The 17,736-nt window shown below is 37.6% G+C and overlaps 1 protein-coding gene across 2 annotated transcripts; it reads right to left on the bottom strand.

Annotated features, from left to right (window-relative positions):
• Positions 1–2,848: 2,848 nt before the first annotated feature.
• Positions 2,849–17,609, bottom strand: DESI1 (desumoylating isopeptidase 1). 2 transcript variants are annotated; one of them, XM_083366036.1, is made up of 7 exons: positions 17,360–17,427; positions 12,347–12,368; positions 11,756–11,872; positions 11,080–11,149; positions 9,717–9,826; positions 9,180–9,302; positions 2,849–5,744 (listed from the first exon to the last, which is right to left on the bottom strand). In XM_083366036.1, the coding sequence occupies exons 3-7, from the start codon at positions 11,788–11,790 to the stop codon at positions 5,651–5,653; spliced, it is 432 nt and encodes a 143-aa protein (XP_083222162.1). In that variant the 5' UTR covers positions 11,791–11,872; positions 12,347–12,368; positions 17,360–17,427; the 3' UTR covers positions 2,849–5,650. The 2 variants fall into 2 exon arrangements, with proteins under 2 accessions (XP_083222162.1, XP_083222161.1); XM_083366035.1 differs by lacking the exon at positions 11,756–11,872 and having other exon boundaries at positions 17,360–17,609.
• Between the last annotated feature and the right edge of the window lie 127 nt (positions 17,610–17,736).

The raw sequence follows: 17,736 nt of genomic DNA, 5'->3' as shown, positions 1-17,736 counted from the left end.
AAAGGCAGATCAGCGTATACCACTTAATTATCTTTGATGAAAATAATATTAGGAAGTTCTAACTTTTTATTTAAAATATCAGTTCATCAAGTCTGGAAACATCTTAAAATCTGGAGCTTTAAATTTTTCTGGCTGACCCTTAAAAAACAAGCATAAGCTACTATCTATAGCAAGGATGCATTATAACTATTTTAAACCTTACAGTTAATATTTATTCCACTTTAATAAAGATGTGTTTGATAGTCCCCATGAATCTGATTGCGTGTGGCAACCAGCAGCTTAATGACACACCCTAATCCCTTTGCTCCTCTGTAACCTAGGAGAAACAAACAACACACCACTTTTATCACTTTAATGTGGAAGACCCAAGATTATATAAAGATCTATTTCCTAGCTTTATTCCCAGCTACCATATCTTGGACTACAGCTATCATTTAATGATGCAAATGAAAGAACAGAATCTGAAAGGTAAGTTTAATATGCGTTCACTAGCTGTGAAAGCAGAAGATGGGATGAAATTATTAAAAGGAAGAACAGTACATTGGGAACTTCAGAGAAGATGTAACACTCTCTGGTTTCTGAAACAAATCTTTAATTTCTAGATACATTTCTATGGAATTTCTGATCCAGTTTTGATATCGAAATTCCCCTTATGTAAGATGGGAAAAACTGACATTGTTTCTGAGACAACTGACTGCAATGTTCTGAGCACAACCTTGCATTTATTGCCCAGTTCCAGATTGAGCAGGAAGATGAGATGAACTTAATTTATTTCTATGCTTTGGGGTTCTTGATTAATCCCTGAAGGTTATAAAGCAGGATTATAATTTTATTCATTTATTGCATTAATATCCTACTGCAAATGAACAGGAGGAAAAACAACAGTGGGCTACAAAGCCAGGCATACTAGCATCACTTTGCCTGAGCTTACAGGTTTGGCTGGTTTCCATAATAACCTTTATCCTTCTTAAATGAGATATCCTTTGAGATCACAATCACAACATGATGAATTGTGATAGGCAGGAGAAATGTGATCCGTTTAAGGAAGAACTGGTTCTGTTCTTTGGGATTTATCAATGCTGCTACCTTATACCTAGAGCTCATGTAAGGTGGCTGCCTGCATAGCTGCTGCTGTATTTAGTTTACCTATTGACTGCTAGATTGTCTCTATGCAGCTGCACATAGGTGTGCATGTTTGCAAGCTTACACATGTGGGGCACCTCTGCCTACCAAATGGCAAATGATAAAACCTTTTGCTTGTTCTGAGGGGTTTCTGTTTGAATGATCCAACTACAGAAATTGAGAAATAAAAATAGATTACAAGTAGCTTTGCTTGAAGTTTTGGTCAATGTCCAGATGGATAATCAACTAGAAACTAGACAAATTTATTGTTCCCAAACGTTTTCCTGGCAAATGTAGCTGCTGCAGTTACCCAGATTTTAGGTCAGTTGTGGATGAATGGACAAGGTGGTATCTCAGATATTGGTAAAAGAAAGCCTAACTTGACTGAACACATTAGATTTTTAAACCCTGCTTTTCTTACTTTTATAAATAATTTAAGGTGAAAAACATACAAATAATCCTTTCTCCTCTTATTTTCCCACCACTCTGTTGAGAGTGACTGTCCCAAAATCATCCTTCCAGCTTTTATGCCTAAAGTGGGACTAGATTTTATAATTTCCTGACCATAAAATACTTTCCAGCTGAGCTATTCCAAGTTAGGAGTACCTTTGATATTCTGGTCTTTAAATGGATTTGCTGATCATGGGAATTATATAGGTATACATGATTCAATTCTGAGCATTAGATAATTACAGAATTCTGGGTGACTGTAGCTTCCATTTGTTGTATAGAATCGTGAAAATATGTCAAGGTAATGATTTAGAAGCCAACCAGCTGATGTAAGATGTATGATCTAATGTTAGGAATGACTCAGCAGGGTCTATGTCCCTTTAAGAGCAAGCAGGGTCTGTATCTCTTTAAGATCCTTAAAGGGAAGGCTCTGCAGATGTGTGCTCTCTCTTTCGTTTCCTGCTGTAACTGGTGTGTGTTGGAGACTGCTGTATTAACACGTATATGTATATTGTTCCTGGTGTATGATATAGTACATAATGTAAGTTAAACCACCATTTACATCACTGTTTACCGTGCTTACTCCTGGGTTATCTCAGCGCAATAAGACTGTGCATGCTCTGACAAAATATTTTCCCCCACTGAATGTAGTATGTATATTCTGAAACTGCTCTAAATAGTTTGTTACTACTGTTCTGGAACATCTCTCCTGATACATGTACTAATATAAATAATATAAACCATATTTATCATTCAGCAGCTAAGCACTGCTGGCATGATCCTAAGGCTTATGTGAAGAGGTACATCTTGAGTACGGTAATTAAAAAACTTGTACTGAAGATGCCAAGCATGCGTTCAGAGACAGGAAAATCCAGAGCCAGAGCCATTCATCTGACCTTGGTTTAGGTCGTAACCTTGATTTAGGTCATAACCATCTCACTCATAATGCATAAGGGGCATTTCCCCACCCAACCCCTGCAAGATACCTTAAAGGTGGATTAGTAGTCTAATACAAATTAGAGCCCTGAATAGAAAAGGAAATGCCAGATGTTCAAGCTTGCTTTGAAAAAGCTGAAGAACATGAAACATTATTACTGATGCATGCTGGATAATTAAGAAAGCCAAAGACTATCAAAAGAAGTCACTATGTGCTTCACTGATTATAGAAAGGCCTTTTATTGTATCAATATAATACAATAGTTATAATCTAAAATATAACTATCAAGATAAATAGGAAGGCAAAAATGCCAAAATAAAACAAGCAAACTCAAGTGAGTTCTGACAAAGGTTTATTTTAATTATAAAACAAGAACAATAAGGAATTCCTGGAAATGACAGACCCGTTAATTAAGCCAGTTCTTTGCTGTCATATACAGGCTGCTCAGCTTTCCATGCCCTTTGACAGGTTAAAAGTATATCAATTTAAATACATGCACGTTTCATACTTTATGTAGATTTATAAATATAAGGATGGAAAAAATGTTAGATATGAATACAGCTATATTTTTGCACAAATATAAACCAGGTCTACTGTCTCTGAACTGACCTTAGTCAATAGTGTCACCTGTTGTGGAACATAACATACAGTACAAATAATTCATATCCTAGAATTGAGACACCAGTTTGAAATGCAGTCTCTTTTAGGTCTCTGTTCAGTGAAGTTCTAAGTATTATTGCACACCACTGAAAATAGAGCCTACAGTGTATTCCAGAAAGCAAAAGAATAATTTCTTTACTGGAAGTAATAGAGGGGACAACATGATCATAATGCAAAAAGTAGAATATTCCTTTTACTGTTAGAGAAGACAACTACCTTGGGTTGCAAACTTGCTTGGGAATAAATCCTGTAGGAAAAAATGGTACCATTTCTGAGTAAACATGAGTTTACTTTGCATTTGCTAAAGTTATAGGAAGGAAAGTTCCGAAAATATGATTAAGTAACTATCAGGAATTTCTCCATTTCCTCATATGCACTAATTAAATGGAGAAATGTACATTAAAATTGACAGAAGGAATGATACAAAATTACACATGAAAAAGCAATCAATTAGATTATTAAAACTACAATTCAAAACAAGTTTACTAGAAAGCATGACATTTTGGAGCTCACAAGGAAGTATGTTTCATTTTGGATGTAGTTTTTAAGAAAACAAGTTATTCTAATCAGCCAATGTTTCCAATATGTTATGGAATAAAATTTTAGAACGGTTATATTTTATATCAGCAGTTCTTCTCTACCACACATCCACAATAATTGTGATAGAGATGTGGTTCTTAAAGCAGGTACAGTTATATAGAAAGAACATTCAGAACTATATTCACTGTCATTCCAATTCTTTCTGTGTTGCAATAATCAATATAGGTAGCAAATACTTGTGTAATAGAAAAATACTTTATCAGAGTGCAATCTGAAAATTCAACACAAAAGTTCTGAGGCATTTCAAAAGCATGCAATTAATGAAGCATTCTTTCTCATTTCTCTACTGTTCTATTCACTCAGAATCTTCTATTTTTCCAAAGGAAGGAAATCTTATTTTCTCTATCAAGAATTTTTCTGAGTTTAAACTTAAATAGCCTTTCTCATCTGGCACCACCAGTACGGCATCTTTGAGCAACAAATTCCAACAAGCTGTCCTGTAATGTTTATAGATAACGAGGCTTGTGGTCCATCACATAATCTTTCAAAAGTTTGTATTTTAAAAAGGGGACTAAAATATTTGGACTACAATCTACTGTAGTTACTTTATTAGGTTTGTATTTTATAGTCGATATATTGTACAAGTGAATATTATCTCTGAGTATTAGCAGATTTTCTAATGTTCTTACCAAGTATTAGAAGAAAGTAGACACAAATTAATAGCTTCTCAAAGGAAAAGTTCACAGATCTTCTAGTTTCCGAAAAAAATCCAATTTAATAAAAAATTGATATAATGAAAGCCTGACATTGAGGGAAAGGTATGTGTATGTGTTTTCTCAGAGAGTAGTTGTCATTGCCATATAATACTTTCTTAAAATGCTCCTCAAACTGGTTCTAGTGTTCTGTTACAAGTATTTACAGGAAAAAATGAAGTGGGGCCCAAAACCTGGTTAAATAAATAATTTTTGTTGTTGTAAAAAACAACTAAAAGATGCTCCTCATTCAAACTGGATGTTAGCATATGGAGGTGTTTATAGGAATGGATATAATCAATATAACTATATTTATAGATTTAAATCTCAGACTTAAATAATAGGTCTTAACACTGATTTTGGATGTACTTCAAGAATTGAAAATTACTTCTCTATACTCTTATTTGAAAGTTGTACATTGCATAAGTTTTTTTGAAAATTATGTAAGTTATTTGTTGTATTAGCCAAATTCATTTCGCCTTCCTTAAAATATGGTGTTACTGCTTACAGGAAGACCTTCGTTTCTACCCATTGTACATTTTTTTAACATACAAAAGATTAACATAGCACAAGGGTTAAGGCTATTCTATTTGGTATTGAAAAGATCAGATTTTCAAAAAAAGCAATAGAGGGTTATTTTGGCATCAACAATCCGCACTTAGAAATCTATTACTGTGTATATTTATTTCTACTGCAGACTGGCTTATATTTTCTGTTTAAGAAGTATGACTCAAAATAATTTCTCAGTGAATGTTTTCAGTTTTTTTCTCCTATAAAAAATTTAAAGCATGTTCAAGCTTATTGTTTAATATTGTTAAATTTACAACTTTAAGGTTAGAAAATATTGCAACAATGGTAATGAAATTAGTACATTTGGGAAGAGATGGCTAAGATATCCTTGTTACCTTAGTTTGTGCAGGTGGATTTCCTAATTTGCACTTTTTCAGTGGGGACAGTAGAAAAAGTGAACCAAGACAAAAACAAATTTAATAAGTAAATACATTATTTGATTTTATGACCATATGTCTTCTGATATCACCACATGACATGCTATTCAATAAATATTCTCCCTAACAAGTCCGAAATGCCACTTTTGAACCACGGCATGAAGTTATAAGATAGGCATCTAATACAGTTGAGTTTTAAAAGGAAATGCCCTTGTGAATTGAGATGTTTTTCACTGTGTTTGCTAGCTCTGTCCATTATGTCTGCTAAAAGTATTTCCTCCAGGTGGCTGGATCTGGATGGAGTCAAGAAGTGGTCGTAATGCTTGTCCAAATGGTCTGTGACAGTAAGAAGCATAGAAGAGTATGTTTAAGTTTTCAAAATACTCTGTAAGTAAAAATATTAAACTTAAAAATAAGACACCTAAGAACCTTGGCGAGAAACTGACTCTTCATAGTCAGTACAATCCTTAAGAGACATTTGGGGAAATGAACCTATATAAGCAGGATGAAGAAAAGGGAAGCCAACCCAAAAGCTTCTCTATAATAGCACAGAACCTAGACATGGAATTTTGTCTTCTTTTTTTCTGAGGGCTTGTGTTTTTTTGCTTCATAGCTCCACAGCATTAGATACCGAATTGCTCTGCAATTAATTCTATAATTTGACAGTGAACTGCTAAGCACATTGAAGAGGTGTGCCCTAAGAATATAATGTATTAGGGGAAGAGGTGGGCAGTCCACAGAGTTCTTTTTTTTGTTTGTATACAGGTGGCCTGTGGTTAATAATAATAATTGGGACCAGAATTTGTGAAACTAACCAATATGGTTGTAAAGCATGACATGACATGACCACATTGTTTTGCAATGGAAATTCCGGTGCCATCATGAATTGAATCCCACCAGTTGTTAGATAAGGAGCAGTGGCAGAACTGGTGGTGCTCGTAATGAAGTAGAGGCCCAGGGATGACTGTGACTGTTGGAGCTCCCTAGGCCTCTACTTCAGTGGCTACCGCCATCCCCAAGAAGTGCTGCCAGGCAAGGTGTCCAGAAGGAAGAGTTGGGGAAGCGGCTGATACCTCCCTGTGGTTGTAAGTGTGGGTGGATTGCCAAATGTGACTGCAATGGCACTGCAACAGCTGTACCTTGGGGGACTGGGTGTAGAATTCATTCAGTGCTGCCATAACTTCAAATGGTTGTTAAATGAGGACTATCTGGACCCCGTTTTTTTGCAGATTGCTGATTTTGATGGCACTTCACTGAAAAATGAAACTACACTTTCCTGCAGCTTCTAAACAAAAACAAAACAATTGAAACAAGCCTTCTTTTAAATTTAGTATCAAAGAAGTCAATTTTACTCCTGGAAATTACTATCCTGTCTACGATCTTGGGACTCAAATATTAATGCTCCAGATGAAGTGGACAGGATCATGGGGAAATTAAGTGCTGCCACGTGTTTATTGGACCCGTGTCCCTCGTGGCTGGTGTATGCGTCTCGAGAGGTTACACGAGGCTGGATCCTAGCAGTTATCAATGCCTCACTGAGTGAAGGGTACTTCCCTGCCACCCTGAAAGAGGCAGTAGTAAGGCCCCTCCTTAAGAAACCTGCATTGGATCCAGCTATTTTAAACAACTTTCGTCCTGTCTCCAACCTTCGCTTTCTTGCGAAAGTCGTTGGGAGTGTGGTGGCACGGCAACTCCCTTTGGTCCTGGAGGAAACTGAGTATCTGGATCCGTACCAATCGGGTTTCAGGCCCGGATATAGCACGGAGACGGCATTGGTCGCGCTGGTGAATGATCTCTGGCGGGCCCGAGATAGGGGTTATTCCTCTGTCCTGGTCCTATTAGATCTCTCAGCGGCTTTTGATACCATCGACCACGGTATCTTGCTGCGTCGTCTTGAGGGGTTGGGAATGGGAGGCACCGTTCTACGATGGTTCTCCTACCTCTCGGGCCGTACACAGACGGTGTTGGCAGGAAGGCAGAGGTCAACCCCAAGGCCCCTTAGTTGTGGGGTGCCTCAGGGATCGGTGCTCTCGCCCCTCCTGTTCAATATGTATATGAAGCCGCTGGGTGAAATCATTCGTGGTTTTGGGGTGAGGTATCACCAATATGCGAATGATACCCAGTTGTTCATCTCCACCCCAAACCAACCCAGTGATGCCCTTGATGTGATGTCCCATTGCCTGGAAGCGGTACAGATTTGGATGGGAAAGAACAGGCTCCGGCTCAACCCGGCCAAAACTGAGTGGCTTTACATACCGACATCTCGTTTAGTTCAAGAGGTTCCATCTTTGATTATAGGAGGAGAGATATTACCTCCTGTTGATAGAGCACGCAACCTGGGCGTCCTCCTGGATTCACGACTCAGTTTTGAAGATCATATTGGAGTTGTGGCTAGGGGGTCATTTGCCCAGATTCGCCTGGTACACCAGTTGCGCCCCTTTCTAGACCGAGATGCCCTACGTACAGTCACCCATGCACTCGTTACCTCCCGTATAGACTACTGTAATGCTCTCTACATGGGGCTGCCCTTGAAGACCATCCGGAGGCTTCAACTGGCGCAGAGTGCAGCTGCACAGGTAGTGATGGGAGCACCCCGATACTCCCATATTACACCCCTCCTCCGTGACCTGCATTGGTTACCGGTTGCCCTCCGGGTGAGATTTAAGGTGCTGGTTCTTACCTTTAAAGCCCTACATGGCTTAGGCCCAGGATACTTGCAGGACCATCTGCTGCCGGGAACGAATTCCCATCGCCCAGTACGCTCACACAGAGAAGGCCTCTTCAGGGTACCGTCAGCTAGACAATGTCGGCTTGCGACCCCCAGGGGAAGAGCCTTCTCTGTGGGAGCGCCAGCCCTGTGGAACCAGCTCCCCCCTGAGCTTCGGATGGCCCCAGATCTCCAGTCCTTTCGCCGCGGCCTCAAAACACTCCTTTTCCACCTGGCTGACCTAGACTAACAGGGATTTTAATTATATTTACAATTCTAACTCTATTCTTTAATTTATTTTAATTTATTTCAAATTTTATTTTTAATTTACTGTACAGAGACCTTTAAGTTTTGTTGTTGTTAGCCGCCCTAAGTCCCTCGGGAGATAGGGCGGGATATAAATCCCATTAATAAATAAATAAATAAACTAGTACTGTACTTCTAGGAATAGTAGGAAGTCATAGACAATACAAGGTTCCCTCTCCATCTTGGTGAATGGTGATGAACACACATTGTATGCTGCTTTAATAGCAGTTATCTACAGCCCACAGCATGACCCCTATCTACCTGGCAAAGGGTGGAGTTACTACGCTTTTATTTCTGTCACAATACAGTGTATAATGACATTAAAATGTTTCTTGCCACTTTACACTGCATGCTATAGCTGATTTAATCAGAGGTATTTTTTTACCTCCAAATCATACTTAAGCTCTTTTTTGTCTGTAAAAGTTATTGTATATTGAATTAGCACCAGTAATTGGAAAAAAATTCAGAAGGAAGTTAATGTAGTTCCTGATATAAATTGAGAGCATATTCTGTAGTTGGGACTTCTCTATTTTCTTCAACAAAAGAGTGGCCAATTTAATAATACTTTTGGTTTTTATTTTTTAATATATTTGATATAGTTTGGACTTGTGTCATTTGCTGGTAGGTGAGCCTATGAGGCAGATCACTGTCCCAAGCTGTCTTGCCCTTAAAAATTCTGAGAAGGCATGGTTGTTAAAGTTAGCATGCAATGTGGCAGTATAAATATGGTATACTATATAAAAAAAGATTGCACTTACGTTGCAAGGACTTCAGATGGAAGATCTGTAATGTAGGAAGGGATCTTTCTCCCTGTCAAGAATTGTGCCACTTCATTGCTGAATGTATTACAATTATGATCAAAAAGATTATAGGCGTCTCCTCTGTGATCCACCAAAAAATCAAAGCGAATGAACATGAGTAAGATGTAATGCAGAAAAAGTCTCAAAGAGTTCAAGCATATAAAAACAATTCATAATTACAACATTCAGATCAAAAGCTAACTGAATCAATGACTGAATAAACAGTCTTCTGTATTTCTATTTAACTATATTTTGTTTCATATAAACCTTCTGTTCTACATCAATCCAGAAATGACATCATTACAACCATCAACTGTAATCAGCATAGTATACCGACTCTTCCTAGATTATTCTTATATTCTAATATCTTAGGTGATTTCAAATCTAGAGTAATTTCAGAACTTTACATAAAATTTATACAAAACGTTAAAATAATTCTAATAAATTATTCCCTTCACAGAATATTAGAATAGAAACTAAACACCAGAGTCTCACCGGAATATAGATTCCCCCAATGAGGACAAATATTCTAAGAAGAGGTCTTCTGAAACTTCAGTATATCCCAGATCTACAATAGAATCTGGAGGCCCAAGCAGTGTTCCGCCCTACAAAATTTGCATTCATTGGGTTACTAAGTCATCACAAAAAATTCTCAGTATCTTTTATAGAATAATTTAAGCTGAAAACTTTCTGCAAACTTTCACAATTTGCTCACATCAACTGAAAACTTCCAGAAATTACTCACGTCTGCTATCACTGCTGGTAGAAAACTGACAGTAATATTTCAAAGGATCCTCATGTAATCTCTTAATCTGGAGACTTGGACTAGCAGGAAAACACATTTACTTTTGATAGAGATGTGAGTCCCCCCACATCTTGCTTTACGGAAGAGAAATATAGTGGCTTTAGAAGAGGGACCAGGACTGCAGTTTCTCAGTTAAGGTAAGTCAGATAAGTCTCTTAAATTTTTTCCAGTAGATTAAAAACCCATTGTATATGGCTAAATTAAAATCAGCACTGCCTGACTCATAATTGCATTAAGAAATCAGATTCAGAAAGAAATATCTTTGATTAAAACAAAGTTTTGCAGAGTTGAAAAGATTAATATTCAAAGCAACAATTATTGTACAAAACGCAGAGCCAGGTAACGTGAGACAATCATCCAGAGACAATAGAAGCTTGGGGAGGGGGGAAGGGTTGGCTGTCTCTAGGTGTTTTTCATGTACACCTATCCCAGGGTTAGGCAACTTTGGCTCTTTTATGATTCATGGACTTCAACTCCCAGAATTCCTGAGTCAGCACAGCTGTCTCAGGAATTCTGGGAGTTGAAGTCCATGAGTCATAAAAGAGCCGAGGTTGCCTACCCCTGACCTATCTGTTCTTCTCAAGAGTTTAGGGAGGTAGAACGAATTGACTTGTTTCTGCAAACTAATTTGCTGTCCTCAATTCTGATGGAGGCCCCGTCTCATTGCCATCGTTACTAGCACTACAAAACTAGTTAATTTTTTGTCTTTTATATCAATCAGCAAGACATTTGGGTAATGCCTAATATTTTTTTATAATATCTTATTGTATTTATTTTTTAAAATGTCCTCTTGATAGAAAGCCAGGATAATAATAATAATCTCCTGTTTTTTGCTTTAAAATTTCATTTATCATCTACTCTTACACATTTTGGTCAGAATGTTGTTCAGTTATTTCATTTCTAAGTTCTTGTGATTTTACAGGTGATGCTGAAGTTTATAATTTCCCTATGTAAGAATGGTAATACTAATTTCAAAAAATACGAAATGAATTGAAATCAACTGAGTAAAAGAAAAAAACCCTGAAATAACTTCTCAAATGCCTGTAAACTTACAGGTGGACAACTTGAAATTCCCCCACCACCATAGAAGAATTCATCCCTGTGGGCAACTATGGAGGTGTGCCTGAGAATAAAGAAACATCAGGTTAAAAGAAAGAGTAAATCTCTACCCAGTATGTTGCCTAACAGTATCAAGAGTAATACAAATGCAAACAGAGTATTTAGTCTCATCTGCCTTTAGACAAAATGTTTTGTCTTACCTATATAACACTGCAGAATGTTCAGAATTTCAGACATTCCCAATTCATTCTTCTTCCTTTAACTTTTACCTCTTGCCTCCAGCAGTCAATCAGCATTTTATGACAAATGCTTGCTTCCTATTAATGTGTTTGGAGGAGGGGTGTATTTATTTATTTATTTATTTAGCCACCCATCTCATATCAAATTGATTCTGGGCAGGTTACAATATTAAAACCAATTAAAATAATAAAAAATAAATATTTTTAAAACAATAAACATGGAAATGACAATAAAAACATTTATAGTTAAACTTATAGTTAAAAGATGGGGAGGGAGGGAACAGGGTGCACCAAGAGGAGGTGAGATTGCTTCTTAATTCATCAAACACCTCCGGTGTGATGCTCTCCTATTGGGATCCCAAGCCATCTGGCAAAGCCAGGTCTTCAGGCCCTTATGGAAGGTCAGAGGGTTAGGTGGGAGCCAATCTCACCTCAGGGGTAAGATGTTCCAAAGGGCAGGAGCCATGGCACAGAAGGCCCTTCTCCTGGAACCCACCAGCTAGAATTCCTTGATTGTTGAGGCCCACAGCAGGTGGGATGGGCCAAACCTAAGGGGTGAGACAGTTCCTCAAGTAACATGGACCCATGCTATGCAGGGCTTTAAATGTGATAACACCTTGAACTGTACCCAGAATCAAACTGGCAGCCAGAGCAGCTCATGGAGCAATGGTGTAACATGGGCCATCCTAGGGCCCCAAGAACTGCCTGTACCGCCGCACTCTGCACCAGTTGATGATTCTAAATTGTCTTCAAGGATACACCCATGTGGAGTGCATTACAGTAGTCCAGACATGAGATGACCAGGGCTTGAATGACTGAGTTTAGGGACTTTTTTTTGTTCCCCCACTGGGTCTACATCTTTCTGTTTATTATTTTTTGCATTGACTGTAACTACATCAAAATAATTACATATCTCTGTTATTTTTTTAATCCCTTGACCACACTATTTAAATTATGTAGAGAGTAACAGTAGGGATCCCCCATAGTACAAACATTCCAATTAATTTTGACTAGTAACTTACCAGATGCCCTCTAGTTGCTTACCTGTATACAAAAGAAGAAAGTAGTATCAGCAACTTCAATTTTTTGTGACCACTTACTTATCATAATTCACATTTTCTTACATAATTTCATTTAGTCTTAAACTTTCTAAACCAATAAAAGAGAAACTATATTTGCTATCTTCAGTCAAGTTGACATGTGTACTCAAGCTTTATGCTGATAAAGAACTACTATATATTAAATCTTCATGAAGAATACACCATTTTTGAGTAACACATACCTTTTCTAAATTAGTTTTCTTAGAAAGAGCTCAGAAGATTAACTACCTCATTTTCTTAAAAACCTGTGAGAACACCTTTTTCCTTTTTCTTGGATTCTTAAAGTATGGCAGGCATATAAAGAATTTGTGATGTAATATGTAAAGTTGATTCATAATATCTATATTAATAAAATTCAGAGTATTTTTTTCTATTAGATCAAATAAAACATTGATGAATTACTTTTTATTTACATGTGATCTAATGTTAGAAATGATGTATCATCAGTGCAACATATTGCATCAATTCTCAGTATATATGAACATTTCAATACTATCTCTACAGAACTAGAAGCAGATTTTATTGGATATATTGGTATGTACTTTTGATATATATGAAATTGGATTTTACAGATTCTTCATAAATCTAAGCAGTATTTGAATTTTCTGTTTAGTTGCTTTTAAGTGAAGATGATTTTTAAAATTCTACTTTCCCCATTCAACCCCATCTGGAAATTAAAACTCTTGGGATAAACTTGCCAGAGCATGCCCAATAAAAGTAAAACTTAGCTTTAACTAGTACTGTGGAGTCCTTGGTGTACTCTGAGCTTGGTTGTTTTCTTGCAGATGTTTTATTTCCAAACTAGGTAACATCATCAGTGCTAGTAGGGAATGGAGTTTGCTCTCATTTTATAAACTACTGGCTTGCCCTATCTCTATTGGTGGGAATGGTCTTGGTTGTTTATTTTATTTATTTATTTTTGGGACTTATATGCCGCCCTATCTCCCGAAGGACTCGGGGCGGCTAACAACAATAAAAATACAATAATATAAAAGTTAAAAAAGAATTAAACTAGCAGCCCCAATAATAAGTTAAAAACATTTTAAAAATCCCTGTCAGTCCAGGTCAGCCTGATGGAAAAGGAATGTTTTAAGGCCGCGGCGAAAGGACCGAAGATCCGGGGCCATTCGGAGCTCAAGGGGAAGTTGGTTCCACAGGGCTTGATTGGACTAATATTTATTGTTAGCTTCTTGACTGTTAATCTTGGTGTTAATCTCTGCCCATCTGGGTGCTGATTGGTGGTGAGGAGTTGTATTGGACTTTTTGTTTCCTTGTTGGCTTTTTGATTGTCTCTTTTGAATGGCATGCAGAAGTTGTTTATGTGTCTGCTGGTGGTTGATTTGTCTGAGTGTCAGGCTTCCAGGAATTCTCTAGCATTTTTGGACTTGACTTGGTTTAGGATACTCAGTTTCCCAGTTGAAACTATGTTTAAGCCTATCCATGTGTTGTGAAATTAAGTAGTTTTAATCATGTCTTCTGACAGTTGTGAATTAGTACAGAGTTCAATGTGGGAGGTACTTGCAATTCTGTTGAAATTCAAATGAGTTGCTTATAGTTACCGTACACTTTTCTTCATCACAATGACAGTGCAAGTTCAACACATCATTGATTGAATCTTTCTTTCAAAAACAGAAATACAGCACTTTGATAAACAGTAAATTATTTTGTAGTATTTTTAAGAAAAAATATCCTTTTTGGACTTCAGTATTGTGGAATCCCTCAACGGCTAACCATTTACTTTGCAAATGCACATTTACATGCTGAGGATACATAAAAACTCAACATGAATATCTAAGCTTTGCAGATACAGGGAATGGATATGTATTATGGATTAAAAATAATCTTCAATCAGTAATGTGGAAATAGTATTAAGATGATTTAGTTTGCTTCTTCTCAGTTCCATGATTTTATTCTGACAGTGATATAAAATCATTTTATATGATCATATAAAATCATATGCTGCTCCGGTTGCCACTTTTACTGATCAGAAATTAATTTTAAGAATAAAAGATCTACTATGCTACATCCAAAAGAAAGTTATTGATTATAGGTCAGTAGTTAAAGTAGCTAGTTTGATTAAATCTTATGTATTTAAAATACATATATGAAATTAAATGATTTAACCTTTCAAAGATCATCACTCTGTAGCAGTAAATGAGGTTGTCCATTCCAGTTATGACATGAACTATACAGTTGGGAGTGGATACTCCCAGAAGGGGACTTGTAACAGTCAATAGATCACAGCTGAGTGATCAGATTAACACAATCCACTGGAGAAAAAAATGGCAACTCACTCCACTATTCTACTAAGAAAACAAAGTGAAATTCACAACTAGGACAATAGCAGTAGAGGAACAGTAGAGGACAATTATGTGTAGCACTGATGATAATCATGTGGCTGGACTAAGGCTGATAGAATGAATGTTCAGCTGCTGGTATGTTTAGAGACAAAATACAAGTTTGATCCTGCAAATATATATTTCTCTCTCTCTGTGTGTGTGTTTGTGTCTGTACACATATATACACACACAAACAAGTTAATACAAAAAATGTTAGAATCATGAACAAAAGCATCTGGATGTTATTAGAGCAGAAGCACCAAGTCTATACACAAACATTCTGGGACTTAGAAAACTGTAAAGTTGGAATAAGTCATTTCCCATAAAAAAACACCAGATATTCTACAGTGAACAAGAACTTCAGACAAGAAATGAAATACGGTAGTTATAATTATTAGCAAAAAAGTGTTAAACCCAGTGGAAACAAAATTCAAGTTACAGCTCAAAAAATGAAAGGAGGATTTCAATTCAAGTTCGAATTAAGAAGTTCAATGATTCCTGTATCTCATAGGTGAAGAGGAGGCTGATAATGAATAGTTGTATCCTGACATGCAATAACTTGTCAATACAATAAAAAAGATGTGATCTCTTCAAAGGCTACTGGAATAGTAAAGCCCAGTCGTTTGGGAAATTAGGCTTTGGTAAATATAAAATGAGCCAGATGACAGACTAACAGAATTCTGCCATGATAATTTGATGTTCATAAGAAATACTTTTTTTTACCAATCTAAACAACTGTACACACAAATGTTACCAAATGGAATAAACTGACTGCATATTTTGCAAGTACAGATGAAGCTCTGTTCAGCCAGTAAAAAGAAGATATGATGCTGACTATGGCTCAGATCATGAACTTCCAACTTCAGCTAAGAAAGGAGACAAATGACCAAGTCAAGAAGATGAATCTCAACAAAAAGCCATTGGAATGGTCTGTGATGATCAAAAAAGAGATTCATATGAGAATCTGTGTATTTACGGATTAAGGTGTTGAATTAGAAATAGAGGCACCCTGGTTTTAGTATACCTGTCACTGAAGCACACTGAGTGACTTAAGGTCACTCACTTTCTCTTAGCCCAATTTATCTCATAAGGTTGTTATAGAAAAAAGTTGAGTAAGGTGCATTATATAGGCTGCCTTTGGGAAAGGTGGGTGGGATATAAATTGAGTACATATATATATATATATATTAATGAACTAAATTCAACAGAATCCCTGAAGAATCCTAATAGAAATCTGCCATATTGTTAATTATTCCATTCTGTCAGAAGAAAAAGATGTCTATTTATAGACTGAAAATAGGTGAAAAATGGCAAAAGGAAAAGGCCACAGCAACAGAAAAAAATTACCTACCTAAACACCGAATTCCTGAGAAGGGCAAGAAGTTATATCTAAATAAGTGAAGCAAACAAATGAAGGATAATAATCAAATGAGAAAAAAGAGACTTAAAAAAATTAGAGAAATCAAGCAGAGCTTTTGCAAAAAGATATAATAAAAACTAAAAAGGCAAACATCTAGTGAAAAAGGAAGAGATAAAGGTAAGCGTAATTACAGAAAGATCCCCATATCATCAATACATATATGCACATGATCAATGAACGTTACTAGAGCCACATCTTCAAAAATTTAAATAGTAAATGAAAAATGCCAACAACGGGAGTTGATGAAATAGTAGCTTGATTGATTGATGAGTGCAAATGTTAGTTTTTATGTTTGATCTGTTTTATATTGATGTTTTATTTATTGTTATTGTTGAGTCCCCTTTGGGAAGAGATGGACATCTATATATAAATTTGATTAATAAAATAAGTGTCTTACTCAATTGTCACTTTTAGGGACATCATTATTCAGCAGTGACTATACTGTTTTATCTGGAGGTAATTGTTTCTGTCATCTCTGTAACTTGCCTATAAAGGCCAAAGTGTGAGGTTTCATTTTCACACCCCTTCTAACATGCCGAAAGAGACACCTTGTGCCTGTTAGCTTTTTGAACTCCCACCTTAAGCACCTTAAAAGACTGGGATAGGACTGGTTTCGAGTTTCGGCCTTAGCATTTCTCCCTCTCCCTTTGTGTCGGTGGGAAAAGTTGTGACTCTAAGCTAGGTAGAGGCATCTGGCCTCTTAAAGTCGCCCTTTACATAGCCCGGGCTGGGGCTGGGGGGGTGGGGGTGGGAGAGACCGGGCACGGTAAAGACCCGCGCATCGCCTGGATCAGGCGGGCGAAGGGAAGGGAAATAGCAACTCCGCATCTTCTCACCCGCTACTCTCTAAGTCAGGGGTCTTCAAACTTGGCCCTTTTATGACTTGTGGACTTCAACTCCCAGAATTCCTCAGCCAGGCATGCTGGCTGAGGAATTCTGGGAGTTGAAGTCCACAAATCATAAAAGGGCCAAGTTTGAAGACCCCTGCTCTAAGTCCTAGGAGTCTAGGAGGCTGGAGAGAGACGGAAGAGCTCGTTTGTTCCCGCAGACCTGCATATCTGGAGTGGCCGCTTCTTCCCCCGTTAAGTTAGTAAGCCATCCGCGTCCACTTTCCCCTCAGCCTATCACACAAATTGAGGAGGCGGCGGGTTTCCGTGTCTTACTTGCTGCTCTTACCGAGCATGATAGGACTGAGGCGGCGAGCCATGCCCTTGGACAGGTCGTACACGTAGAGCTTCACCGAGTGCAGCATCGGAGGCGAGTCCATGACATTGGCCGAGGAAACAGGAAGGGGAGCTTGCAAAAACAAACAAACAAACACCACTTCGAAACCAATTCGACCTTCTCCGGCGAGGCCGCTGGAGCAAAGAAAAGAGAGAAGCAGAGCTGGCCTAGTCGGTGCGCCTCCCGGCTGCGGCTGCTATTGCGGGACTAACCAAGTGACAGAAGGTGACTGAAAAGGGGCGGAGGGAGGGCGGCGAGGGGAACGCTCGTTTCACGCACGCGTCGCCCCATCAGGTGAGACAAACTGCTTGTCACTGGGTCTCTTGTGA

This window comes from Vipera ursinii, assembly GCF_947247035.1.
Source record: "Vipera ursinii genome assembly, chromosome: 6".
Classification (NCBI taxonomy): domain Eukaryota; kingdom Metazoa; phylum Chordata; class Lepidosauria; order Squamata; family Viperidae; genus Vipera; species Vipera ursinii.
Note: the sequence above shows the minus strand (reverse complement) of the source record. Positions and strands in the feature narration are given on the sequence as shown.

What these genes read in the sequence shown, in the direction of transcription:
- DESI1 (XM_083366035.1), bottom strand. Translation starts at nt 17,450, where the DNA reads ATGGACTCGCCTCCGATGCTGCACTCGGTGAAGCTCTACGTGTACGAC. An exon ending in CCTCAGTCCTATCATGCTCG is followed by an intron (nt 12,369 to 17,359) that starts GTAAGAGCAGCA and finishes TTTTGTATACAG; the next exon opens with GTAAGCAACTAGAGGGCATC. An exon ending in AAGCAACTAGAGGGCATCTG is followed by an intron (nt 11,150 to 12,346) that starts GTAAGTTACTAG and finishes CTTTATTCTCAG; the next exon opens with GCACACCTCCATAGTTGCCC.